Source organism: Canis lupus, chromosome 31 (assembly GCF_048164855.1).
Source record: "Canis lupus baileyi chromosome 31, mCanLup2.hap1, whole genome shotgun sequence".
Classification (NCBI taxonomy): domain Eukaryota; kingdom Metazoa; phylum Chordata; class Mammalia; order Carnivora; family Canidae; genus Canis; species Canis lupus.
Genome location: NC_132868.1, coordinates 18,048,090 through 18,061,955, shown reverse-complemented (window position 1 = coordinate 18,061,955; position 13,866 = coordinate 18,048,090). Strand labels below are relative to the sequence as shown.

The following is a 13,866-nucleotide window of genomic DNA, read 5'->3' as shown; positions in this document are numbered from 1 at the left end:
GTAGGGTCTGTAGTGGATAGAGTTCAGGATTCTGCATACTTAACCCCAGGAATTCCAATGCAGGTCTCCAGTGAACATTCTTTGAGACCCACTGGTTTTGAGGCTAAGTGTCTGCAGGCCAGGGATGTGGGCATAACTCCAGTGTTGGGGGACACTTGGATGGCAGTTGGCAGCTCAGAGCTGGCAGAGCTCGGAAAAGAGACTCTTGATTTCGGCTCAGGTCATGATCTCAGGGTTGTGAGATTGAGCGCTGCATTGGGCTACGCACTGAGCATGGAGCCTGTCTGAAATTCTCTCTCTCCTTCTCCCTCTGCTCCTCCCTCAAACCTGCTCACAGGCTCTTTCTCTCTCAAAGAAAAAAAATACCATAAGGCTTAGTGAGGACCTTGAGGTCAGATATGAGGCTGAACCAAATGTTTATGTCTTTTTCTTGGTTAGGAGTGGCAGGTGAAAATGTTTGTGCTCTCAGCTTAGAGGTCCTGGGGACCATCAGAAGATGACAACACTTCTGTTGTCATCCCATGCTAGGTCACCCCTGCATCTGCTCTCTACTTTTTTAGAGTAGAGACCCCTTTGGCCATCCAAATTGGGTTTATATCCAAATAATCTTTTCTTAACAATAGTGTTCATTGACCAGCACATAATTACTAATTTATTTTTTTTTGTTTTTTTTGTTTTTTTTTTTCATAATTACTAATTTAAAAAAATTTTTTAACCAGCTGTATACACATCAACATTTATATTCTTTTTTTTTTTTTTTTTTTTTTGAGGGTGGTGAGCAGAGGGAGAGGGAAAGTGAGAATCCTAAGCAGACTCCATGCTCAGCACGGAGCCCAACAATGGGGTTCTGTCTCACAACCCTGAGATCGTGACCTGAGCCAAAATCAGAGTTGGACATTTAACTGACTAAGCCACCTGGGTGCCCCAACATCTATATTCTTAAATAGAATTTAATTCAGTCAACCAACGTTAAAGCAATTCCAATGCCGAATGTCTCATTGATGCAGAGTTAGTTTCAGATATAAATGGGTTGGTGAGAGGATTAGAGGAAGTATAGAGGAGAGGGCAGCATGTGGGGAGCTAGCCTAGGAATGAGATAATGGGGATGGTTGAGGGGGTATTGGTCTACGGGCCTGTGATTGGAGTTAGAGGTATAGGAGGCAGGGGGTTCAGAGGCAGGTGTGGAGGCCCAGGGAAAGGGTGAACTATAGTAATGTTGGGCTGGGTGAAAGATTCTAAGTTGGTAACATTTAGGAACTGCAGGGGCATGTTAGCACTCATCAGAGGTCGAAGTAAAACATTCCAGTGTGGCTGTGTCCTTTTCAAGCTCCAGGCCCTGGACTTGGGGGTGTGATGGGAGTTCTCTATGGGGATGGAGGGCACAATAAGACTGGTCTCCTTGGCCTGATTCTCCCAAGAGTGTTGGATAATTTTGGAGGGGCAGATTCTTGTTTAAGGCAAACACACAGGGATTAGGAAGGACAAGTTCATTTGCTCATTCATTTAGTCATTCATTTTCTCCCCAAATATTTACTGAGTCCTTTTAGGCTCCAGGCACTGTTTTAGCCCCAGGATTACAGAGGTGAGCACAGCACAATCCGTACCCTCACTCAGCTCATGTTATAGTGGGAAGACAGTTGCTAAACTAGTTAATTTCAGATTGTGGCAGGTTATAAAGAAAAATAAAGGAGGTGAAGATATTAGTGACTAGATTTGGGGCAGCATCTGGGAGGGCCTCTCTGAGGAGGTGACTTCTGAGCAGAGACTTGAATGAAGTGTGAGGAATAAGGCTGGCAGAGCTCGGAAAAGAGTATGGCTCAAGTTATGTTTGGGACCACACCCTGACTTCATTCCAAAACCTATGGAGGTTTTTATGGCTATTGTGGGAGACAGCTCACTCGCCCAACCTCTATTTTGGGATTGGTAGTGACTCACTGCTGAGTATTGGGCAACTGGCTCCCTGCTTGAGACTATTTCTATTATAAAATGAGGATCTTAATAGCTACCTCTGTTTTACAAGAATCTCATGAGAATTGGTCAGTGTCTGTCTAGAAAGTATTTTTTATTACACAGAAATTTTATTTATCTCGAGTATAAGCCAAGGAGTAAATAGAAACAAACTCCGCTTTGTTTCCAGAGAGGGAAACTTGGTCCGGTTCCCCCTCAAAGAGAGCCTTGAACTCATGCTGATTTTTTTGGTTTCAAGTACACTGTTGAGCTCCAGAATAAGAGCCCAAAGTCCTAGATTGTCATCTCCATTCTATTGCTGACAACCTGTATGGCCTTGGGCAGTTCACTTAACTTCTACCTCTATAGTCTATCAGTTATAAAATGGGTATAATAGTCAAAGAAAATATATTGTTTGTCCTACAAAGTTCTACAAACATAAACAGTAAGAGATTACTATTATTAAAGTGGAAATCTAGGGGTAACCCACCTTACAGAGGTTATATACTGTTAATGGGGTCCCAACTTGGCCTAAGTGTTTCCATGGACTGCCCATAAGAGCAGCAGGAGGCCTGAGAGTTTGGTCTATGAGAAGTATGTAGATCTCTTCTAGCTTCACCTGTCTGTATTCAGCATGATTGTGGCCCAGGAGAGTATATTTAAGTGGTGGAAAATCAGTGACAAAGTCTTAGAGGAGAGCAGAGAAATGTTGGGACTTCGGGAGCTAAAGCAAGCAAAAAGAGCCCTAGAGAGAGGACTCTGTCTCTAGGGTACTTCCTTTCTCTCTCCCATGAACATTTACTGAGCTCCTAATATGTGACGGGCACCATGCTAATGTCTCTGGACAAGTCTGTGTGTAGCTGTAGCCCTAACTCTATTCTGGAGGAGCGGAGGACAGCAGTGCAGGTGACTGACACCCACTTACCCAATGGGCACCAGGCCAAATGCTGACAAGTCAAGAGTTGCAAGGCAAAAGTGTGATGGGCCTGCCTATTCCAAGTATCTCTCACTAGTCTGCCAAGATTCCTCTGATCTGGTCCAGAACGCCTTCCCTTAGTAAGTGCTGGGTATTGTGCTAACCACTTTGTTTATATTGTCCTACTTATTCTTCTCAACAACTCAGTGAGGTAGGGACTATTATAATATCATTTTACATGGGAGGACACAGGTTTGCTCACATGTACAAAGTCAGAGCGTAGACTAGACCACAGCCCCCTTTGCCTTCCAATAGCCAGCCCTGCACGCTCTTCCTTCTACCCTCTTCTAGGCCCCTGGAACCTCTTTGCTTATGTGCACATCCACTCACACACACAGAAAGCCAGAAGTGTCTGAGAATTTACCTACTTGTGGGGAAGCCCATAACTAAGACTGTCAGCAGGTGGTGGAGAATCACAGACCAGCCTCTTTGTCTCTTATGGGGACAACTCTGGAGTGTGTTCCCCAGCGGTCCTGTGCAATATCAGACAGAAATTGCTTTCTGGATGACTTTCATCTTGCTTGGTCTCCTCCCTCCCCCTGTCTGTTCTTCTTATACCCCTAACACATCACTAGCTCAAAAGGGTCAGCTTCTGGGTAATCAGAATTCCCACTTGGGCATGGGCTGAGCTGGAGCAAGATGTTATTCAGTGACTGATTCCAAGAGAGAATTCAGAAGCTGTGTCTAGGAGTGACAGCTTGATCAAGAGTCCAGATGATCCCAGAGACCCCAATAATTATGTCAGATGAGAAATACATAGGCTTCACAAGAGCCCCTCAAAATGCAAGACACTGAATTAGACAATGTATATACTTATCTTACTTAATATGAAAACATCTCTCTTGTGGACTTTTACAATTTTCATTGGAATGTTTGAGATCATGTAGATTCAACAAAATTCACCTTTTCCTAATCTTAAAATCACATTGTAGGTGAAATAGCATTTCTAAATTTTACCTTGGTAGGACTCTGTTAATATGTTGTCTTAGTTTGTGAAGCTTCATTTGACCCTATCATCACTGCCCATCGTCTCCTGCCAAATGTCCTGTTTTCCATATTTATGTGGGTGATATTCACCTCCTGAGACGATTACAGATCTGGGTAATGCTCTAGAGCTGTGCTACCTTAATCAAGGTGCCACTAACTGCATGCAGCTATTGAACATTTGAATTATGACTGGTCTGAATTGAGATGTGTTTGGGTTTTTTTTTTTTTTAAGATTTTATTTATTTATTTGACAGAGAGAGCGAGCAAGCACAAGCAGGGGGAGTAATAGGGAGAGGGAGCTTAGCAGGGAGCCTAACACGGGGCTTGATCCCAGGACCCTGGGATCATGACCTGAGCCAAAGGCAGATGCTTAATCAACTGATCACCCAGGCCAAGGGATGTGTTTAATGTACATGAGGGATTTTGAAATCTCAGTGTGGAAAAAAGAATGTAGATTATCTCAATAATTTAAAAATATTTATTACATGTTGAAATAACATTTGAGGTATATTGGGTTAAATAAAATTAATTTTATCTCCTTTCACTTTTTAAAAACATGGTTATTAGAAAATCTGAAATTATACATATGGCTTGCATTATATTTCTATTGGGTAGTGCTTCTCTAGGGACTCAAAGAAAGGGAGGTTTAGCAAGTGAAGTTGTCCAAATCTTGGACAGGCTGAGCTGGGAAGAAACTGCACTTGCTATGATGGCAGAGTTCTTTATGGGATCAAAAGGCAGCAAGGTGAGTCGTATGTGACACTGTTTTAAAAGGCACGAGGTTCTACAGTTGGCTCTGTGTGTCTCTGGCCAAGAAGATTTATGGCTGACATAAGTGGCTTGTAAATCAGTCATCTGCCCAAATGACATCATTGCCTTTCTGCTTCCAAGTTGGGATTTAGTAATTTTGCAGAATTCATATTTATTCTTTCTTGCTGTCATATTCTTAAGGAGAAAGAGGCCAGTTGAGGGAAGAGAAGAGAAGGGAGAGAAGGGTGGGAGGATTACTGGAGGATTAAAAGGAGCTGGGAAAAAGGACACAAGGATACTCGAGGAAGAAGATCTCGTTGGTTAAAACAGAAAGTTCCAAAAAGTCATCTAGTGAAGTGATTTCTCTCTCTTTTTCTCAGTCTCTTTCTTTCTGGGGATTTGTGACTTTTGATGTTTATAATTGTTCCTGGGAAACCAGAAGCAGTTACCTTTGTTTTGCAGATTAGGAAATGAGGGAAAAAATTGATGAGGGATTTCCAGAGATAAATAGGAGGTGTGGAGAAGGGAGGAGGAGCATTTACCCCTAAAGGTAAATCCCTCAGTGTTGGCAGGGAAGTCCCAGCTTGGGTAAATGCATGCTATCATCAGGGCTCAACCCTGGGACCTTCCCATTTCAAAGACTCGGTTGGGAGATAATGGCTCTGTTCATGTGTCTGACTTTCAGGAAGTCCAGTTGCTTAGCAGTATGGCGACTGCCTCAATTAGTATTTCTGGGGTAAGGCTTTGGCATTGTCACAAGCCTCCCAGCTCTGTTTGGGTGCAATAAATGCTTTACTCCAAAGGCACCTGTTACCAGCAAACTAAAGTGAGAACACATCTATTAAAAATGTTCTTTTTGAGTCCTGCTTTTGCTTATAAACCTTCAATGGCTCCCCATTGCCCACTGAATAAAAACCCAACTCCTGAGCCTGCCTCTAGTACCTCCCACAATCAGAACCCAGATTATCTGTCTGGACTGATTTCTCCCCACCCTCGCTGATAGTCCCTGGGCTCCAGCCAAACCATGTGCCTGCTAAATTCTCTGCATTCCCCACACTCTTGCATTGACTTACTGTGGTTTAGTATCTGTAAGTCCTATCCATAGCTGGTACATAGTAACATTTTCCTTCTCCATGAGCAGCCATCCCTGGCCACCATAGCACTTTGTGAGTCTTTTTTGGCCCTTGTAGACTATTATTTGTGCGTATGTGCACCTGCTAGATTCTGAAGTAATAGGGACTGAGGAGAGACTGTCCGTATTAGTCAGCCCGGACTGTCATATAAAAGTACCATAGACGGTGGCTCAACAACAGAAATTTATTTTCTCATAATTTTAGAGGCTGAAAGTCCAAGATCGGGGTGCCAATATGGTGGGCTTCTGGTGAGGGCTCTCTCAGTTTACAGACAGCCACTGTGTACTCATATAGCAGAAAGAGAGAGAGAGAGAGAGAGTTTTGGTGTCTCTTCCTCTTTTTTTAAGGACACCAATCCTGTTGGATTAGGACCCCACCATTATGACCTCATTTAGCCTTAATTACTTCCTAAAAGCCTCTATATTGGTGGGTTAGAGCTTCGATATATGAATTTAGAGGGACACAATTAAGTCCAGAGACTGCCTGATATTTAAATCCCTTCCAGCTTTAGCCCAGTATCCTATGGAGAGAGGGTACTTAGTAAATACATGTACATTGAAAGAAATTGAATTCTAGAGCTTCTCAGTAGTCATTTTTGTAAGCTATGCTGTGCCAGCCTGTGGGACTACTGGAGTCTCACAGCTATTGGGAGGGCGAGAGAGAGTTAACAGGCTTTTGTGGGAATGGGACTGAGGGGATTGTCTCAACTACAACTATTAAGGATAAACTCATGAACCTAGTATGGTAAGAATGTTGTGAGGCTGCTGTTCATTCATAAGAGAAACTCCATCTAGTTTTTGTGCTAAGAAAACAGTAATTCTTCTGAGCATTTGGATTTGTTTTAAAATATATAACTATAAATATATATATAAATATGCATTTATATATATATATTTATAAAATTGTGTAACTGACTAGCTGATCTATTTTTTTTTGCATTGGCCAAATGAGAGGCCCACCCATAATGACATTGCAGTTGGCACTTTTAGCCTCATTCAGGCAATCTTCATGTCTCCACTCATATATATATATATATATTTATTTTTTCTAAGTAGGCTTCACACCCAGTTTGGAGCCCAACATGGGACTTGAACTCACAACCCTGAGATCAAGACCTGAGCTGAAATCAAGAGTCCGATGCTTAACCAACTGAGCCACCCAGGCACTCCTCTACTCATATTTTTTTTATCTTTTCCCCCCTGCTTATAATTTATGCAATCATTATATTTTAGATACCTTTTAAATTTTCAAAACTCCAAAAATCTTTTCAGAAACATTGTAAGGCTTAAATGCATTTTAAAAACAAAGAAATAAAAATTAAATTAAATTAAATTAAATTAAATTAAATTAAATTGCTCATACATTTCCTGAGAAGAATCAACCGTTCAAATATTGAAGTCCAGGAAGCATGATAAATTCACATATGAGATTGGCAGGGGGTGAAAAAAAAATCTCTGTATTTCTTTTTTTTATTGGTTAGATGCTTTATTTTTATTTTTTAATTTAAATTCAATTTGATTGGCAGCCCTGGTGGCGCAGCGGTTTAGTGCCGCCTGCAGCCTGGGGTGTGATCCTGGAGACCCGGGATCGAGTCTCACATCGGGCTTCCTGCATGGAGCCTGCTCCCTCTGCCTGTGTCTCTGCCTCTCTCTCGCTCTCTCTCTCTCTGAATGAATAAATAAATAAATCTTTTTAAAAATTCAATTTGATTAACATATAGTACATTATTAGTTTCAGAAGTAGAATTTAGTGATTTATCAGTTGCATATAACACCCAGTGTTTATTCCATCAAGTGCCCTCCTTCATGAGCATCCCCCAGTTACCCCATCCCCCTACCAACCTCCCCTCCAGCCACCCTCAGTTTGTTGCCTATAAGAATCTCATATAGTATGTTTCCCTCTTTTTTCATCTTATTTTTCCTTCCCTTCCCCTGTGTTCATCTTTGTTTCTTAAATTCCATAGATGAGTGATATATGATATTTGTCTTTCTCTGACTGACTTGTTTCTCTTAGCATAATACCCTGTAGTTCCACCCACATCATTGCAAATAGCAAGATTTCATTTTTGATGGCTCAATATTCCATTGTGTTTAGATACCACATCTTTATTTCTACTTATCTATTAGTTATTGAGATAATCCTTACAACAAACTTTTAAACTCCTATTAAAATTCCTATTACAGATGAGAAAACTGAAGCTCATGGAGATTAACATTCTAAGTTCTGAGTTGGTAGAGTTGGTGTTCAAATCTTAGTCTATCTCATGTCAAAACAACATCTTTTCCATCTTGTTCCCCTACTTCCTGGATAGAGGCTAAATATCTTAAAGCCTAGTCCTGGAGAGGAAAAGGCATAGACCAGAGTCATGGCCTTAGGGAGTTCTGTCCTGAGATAAGGCAATATGAGGCTCCCAGCTACAACCAGGAGCCGATAGACAGAGGTCCAGCCTCTGGAGTGAGAGACACTGGCAGGATCTCTTTGTGTTATTGGAGGGCATTTGAGTGGCCAGGCCAGAGGAAAGCTGGAATGAGGACTGAGAATGAAGTCAGAAATCCTGTTTTTGGGTACTAGTAGTTGAGAAAGTACAAGGAAGGCCTGGGCAGGGGAGAGGCCCCATAATGCTCCCAGATGAATCTCCAGCACTTGAAGCCATTAAAGTAGTTCTTTTGGCCAGTAAAGTAATTCTAGATCCCACTAGCTTTGCCAGAAGGACTCCTGCTGTCCCTTCAGACCTGGGACTGCTTTAGGGACCACAGTTGGGCACAGCAACGCAGGACAGTTCAGTTCAGTAAGTATCGATTAAATGTTTAGTGTGTGGTGGGTGCTGTAGGAACAGAGAGCAATCATCCCAGGATCCTGATCTTAGGAACCTCGCTGTTCCATGGAGGCAGATGGATGTGAAGGGGGTCTGTTTAGACCCAAAACTAAGAGTCATGGTAGGACTCATATTCACACCTTTCTCTTCCAGGGCCATGTTCTGCAATGATTTGAAGGAAAAGTACGAGAAGAGGATCATCATCAAAGGGGTTGATGCTGAGACCATGCACACTCTTCTGGACTACACATACACCAGCAAGGCGCTGATCACCAAGCAGAATGTGCAACGGGTCCTGGAAGCTGCTAACCTCTTCCAGGTGTGTGAACAAACAATCTTGATGCTCTCCTCTGGAGCAGGGGAAAGCAGCAACTCCTCAGAAATCTGCCTGGACTGGCTTCCAAGCTTGTATCTGGTGCGCATGCACACACACACACACACACACACACACACACACACTCTCTCTCTCTCTTAATTGGGCCTCTACTTACTTGAAAGTCAGAAAAGGCTCCTTTGGAAATTTCTTGAGAGATGATGAAATGTGGCATTGACTCTTTAATACCATCAAGCCAGGGCAGCTTGGTGCCTAGAATCTGTACTTAGTTCTGGACTGCAATGACTACAATTTGCAGAAGCCTAATTAGAGCCAGGGTTCCAATCATCATTTTTGTATGTGTAACTTTTTTTAAAAAAAGATCTTACTTATTTATTTGAGAGAAAGAGAAAGAGAGCTTGAGCAGGGGGAAGAGCAGAGGGAGAGGGAGAGAATCTCCAGCAGACTCTACACTGAGCCCAGAGCCTCAGGGGGGGCTCCATCTCATGACCCTGAGAGCACAACCCCAGCTGAAACCAAGAGCCCGATGCTCAACCAACTGAGCCACCCAGGCACCTCTCTTATATGTAACTTCTAATCTTTAGTACAACCTGGGGACATAGTTACTTCTCCCCACTTTATAGGTGGGAAGAGTCAGGCACAGAGAAGGGTGTATTTGAACCCTGGGCTTTCTGAGTCCAGGAGCTACATTCTTGCAGTACATTGCAGCCTCTCTGGGAGCAGTGTCTAGATTTGGAGGCCCACAAGACCTTGCCTGATTAGGACTTTGTGGTGAGTATGAAAGAAGAGCATTTTCATGAGGAGTAATAGGGAAGATGAAAGAGAGAACCCTGGGGACTAAGTTTTATTGTTTCCATTTGACTATGTTTGTTTCAATCTGATTACAGTTAGCTTCATAGAATAATTAGACTCATCGATTCTGTCAGATGCATCCATAGTTATTGTAGGGTCCCAGCCCTGGTTACCATCTTTGCCTAGGCCTAAAAGTATGCCTTGAGTTTGTTTTGCCAGGTTAGGCAAAGATTGTCTCCCTGAGGATACTGAGATTTATGACAGAGTCCAGGGACAAGCCCGGTCATTCCCACAAACTGGCAAACATCAGATCCTGTGTATGGTTTGGGACTTTGAGAGGTGGTGTCCTTTTGGATCCTCAGTAGGCCAGCAGTTGATGGGAAACAAAACAAAGTTTGGGAAGGTGAGGAATGAGGGGCTATGAGTCAAGACCAGGGGCAATGGGATGTTGAAGCCTAGGCAAGACCTGTGGAGTCCAGCAAGGAAGGGAGAATACAAAGAGGGAGGAAACTATGAAACAACACTGAGTTCCGAATAATTGTTTGCCAGTTTTATTGTCCCGGGTTCCTCAGGGCATTTTAAAGATACAGAGCAAGGTACTTCTGTTAGGGCAGGTCATGCCTTCTGGTAAACACCCCCCCTGCCCCCCCCACCTCCCACAGTCCTCCCCCCTTCTCTGTCCTGACCTGCTTACCCTTTCAGCCTTACTAACTGGCAGGGAAATAACTACTCCTCTTTCTGTGGAGGGAAGGACTCAGCAACCACACACTCGGCAGCCCTGTCTCATCCAACCTGCCACCCCCACACTCTGCTCCAACAGTCTGACCTCAGGGAAATCTTTCCCACATTAGATAGGGCCTCTATCTAGTTCAGCTTTTGCCTGGGAGCTATAAGACAGCTGCAAGGATTCTACACTGGGGGTGTGGGTGTATGTGCAAATCTTTACTTAGCCTCCTTATTTTCAGTGTGATGTCCTCACATGTCTTCCTCAATTTCTGGTGTCCCTGAGTCTACAACCTCTCTGGTCTGGTTTCTCCAGAGGATAAATCTTTTCCGAGAGTGGAGTTGTTAGATCACAAGAAGTGGGGAGGAGTCCCAGGAGGCTTAAGCTCTTAAACCCATCCCTGTTATTAAACCCATCTGCCCTGGCCTAGCTCTTTCCCTGGGACTTTAATATTCCTGCTTTCTGGGGTTCTGAGGGACAAACTCCTGTGTAGGTACTTGGTCTGATCTCTTTGCTCTCAACAAAGCCACTTGCCAGTTTTCATATTCTGTGGTTTGGGGTTACTGATAACTCCTGGTTTCATGGAGGAGGGAGTTTGTGTTTCTGTTTCTTGTTCTCCTTTCAGTTTTGGGTAATTTTTATAAAAACTCTTTAGATAGTAAAGAGTTTTATAATAATGCAGCAAATATTTTCCTTTGGCTATTTGACTGTTAATTTTTGGTTATGGCTATTTTTATGTACAAAATCTAAAATTTGTGTTTAGTCAGACCTACTGATCATTTCCTTATGTTTTTTGCCTTTGTTATATGTTTTCTTTTTAAAGATTTTATTTATTTATTCATGATAGACAGAGAGAGAGAGGCAGAGACACAGGCAGAGGGAGAAGCAAGCTCCATGCTGGGAGCCGGACGCGGGAATTGATCCTGGGACTCTAGGCTCTAGGATCATGCCCTGGGCCAAAGGCAGGCACTGAACCGCTGAGCCACCCAGGGATCCCCAACTTTGTTACATGTTTTTAGAAAGACCTTCCCCACTACTTATATACTTACCAACTTATAATTTCTTTTAGTCTTACTATCTCCATAGCTTTATACTTAAATCTTTCATGAATCTGGAAATTATTTTGGCATAAAGTCTCTCCTTGTCCTTGTCCTCCTCCTCCTCCACTTCCTCCTTCTCATTTTCTCTCAAGTGGTGAGCCTCAAAAGAGATTTGGATTTTAATCAGAGGTGGAATGAAGAGGAAGACAGAGACAGAAGAGACATAGAGCATGCTTTGTTTATTATTGATTCCCCTATTCTGGTAATCCCTCACCTCAAAATTTTTCCAAATCTCGTTCACTTTGTAGGCAAAAAATACGAAGTTTTCTCTCTGAGGCTATTTTACTCATTTTCCAATGAGTGTTAATTCTTACGAAAACAAGAGTAGAGTGCTCTGGGTGCCTGGGTATCTGTTTAACCACTTTCTGGGGGACGCGTGGGTGGCTCAGCAGTAGAGCGTCTGCCTTTGGCCTGGGGCGTGATCCCAGGATCTGGCATCCAGTCCCACATTGGGCTCCTTGCAGGGAGCCTGCTTCTCCTTCAGTCTATGTCTCTGCCTGTGTGTGTGTGTGTGTGTGTGTGTGTGTGTGTGTGTGTGTGTGTGTGATGAATAAATAAATAAAATCTTTAAAAAAAAAACACTTTCTGATTTCTGTTGCTTCTGAATGACTTGCTTTAAAGTCTCAGATGTAGAAAACTGGGAATATCTTCATGCTTGAAAGCACCACAAGGGACAGAAGTTTATAGGTTGTTGAAATCACTTTGTGGTTTTAAAAAAGTATGTATTCATTTGAATGGATAGAACATACTTTTGTTCCAAATTCAGAAAAACAAAAAATGAGACAGTGGAACATTTTGCCATGTTCACTTTAAACCTTGTGTTACTGTCCTTCATATCTTATGCACACCTGTGTCCATGTGCATATATCACTCCCACTCATTGTTTCTGGTTTTTAAACACGAATGTTGGCACACTCTGTACCCTATTGTACATGTTGCTTTTTTGCTTCACAATATATTTTGGAGATTGTTAACAGATCAGAATGTGTAGAACCTTTTCTTTTAAAAAAAAATATTTATTTGAGAGAGAGAGCACGCATGTGCTTGAGCACAAGTCAAGCACAGAGAGAGGGAGAGGAAAAGATTCCCAAGCAGACTCTCTGCAGAGCACAGAACCCAACCTGGGGCTTGATCTCATGACCCTGAGAGCCCACCCCAAGCCAAAACCAAATAGGACGCTTAACCAACAGAGCCACCCAGGTGCCCCTGCATAGAGCCTTCTTGATGGCTGCATAATGTTGTTGGACTCTCCTGAGGAGTGAAACATGTCAAGATCTTCATAGTCTTTTATAAGGCAGAGTGATAGAGTTGAAAGAGTATGGGTGCTGGAGTCAGGCATAACCTGGGTTTAAATTCCAGTTCAGTCATTTCTTTTCTCTGTGGATGTGGACAAGTTACTGAGGTTGTCTGAGCCTCATCTTTCTTATTTGTAAAATTAGGATGATAACAATACCTGCCTTTTAGGGAGACTTATTATGAGGATTTAATGAGATGCTATTTGTAAAATACCTGGCACATAATAGATGCTGGATGGAATTTCCTTCCCATCATATGTCCATTCATTTTAACTTTACTTTGGACAATTTGTGCCTTGAATAAACTGGGCTGGCATTGAGCTGTGAGAACATTCTCCTGTGCCATCCCCCATTCTTTGCTTTTTCCTGGATTAGTATTATAAGAGACCATGATTTAAAGTTTTGTTTTATGATGTTCATATGATACTTGGTTAGTAGAATGGACTGGACTAGTGCTGTATTTGATTAACTCAGAATTATAGATGGAGAAAAGTGTGCCAGTTTTGGCATTTGTTGTTTAGAACATCCACAGAAGCCAATACCACCTCTGTGGGACTGAAATCAATGGGAATCAGAGTATCTTGATGTTCTCTATCCCATCCAATAGTAAAAGTTTTTAGTTGTCACACCATAATTATGCCTAAGCTGCTTCCTCACTTTTTACTTCTCTTTTCAGGTCTATTATCTACTGATTGCTTCTATACCAGAATTTCCCAGAAAGAGATCTTTCAGTTAACCCAGCTAGTCACCACTATTGCTGTTTGAAAGAGCTTTTCATGAGAGGCAACTTGATGAGTTCCTGGCCTCATGAAAATGATAACCCTGGGGTCAGTTGTCATTGGTGCAATCACCTATAGCACAGAGTGGGACAGTTTCTTTTAGGAGAAAAGTTAGGGTGGGGCAAGTACTGAATGAACTACACACTAGAGGAACTTTGCAATAACCTAGCCATAATTTATTGGTCAATTATGGGAAGAAATATATTTTCTCCAAGTAATTTCTAGAAAGGTAAG

General features: G+C 42.4%; 1 protein-coding gene across 3 annotated transcripts in view; it reads left to right on the top strand.

Annotated features, from left to right (window-relative positions):
- KLHL6 (kelch like family member 6) overlaps nucleotides 1-13,866 on the top strand; it is a 104,661-nt gene that overhangs the window by 60,403 nt on the left and 30,392 nt on the right. For all 3 annotated transcript variants that reach the window (XM_072807562.1, XM_072807561.1, XM_072807563.1), the window contains one exon: nucleotides 8,762-8,927. In XM_072807562.1, coding sequence (XP_072663663.1) covers nucleotides 8,766-8,927 — 162 coding nt within the window. In that variant the 5' untranslated portion in view covers nucleotides 8,762-8,765. The remainder of the gene's footprint in view (nucleotides 1-8,761; nucleotides 8,928-13,866) is intronic.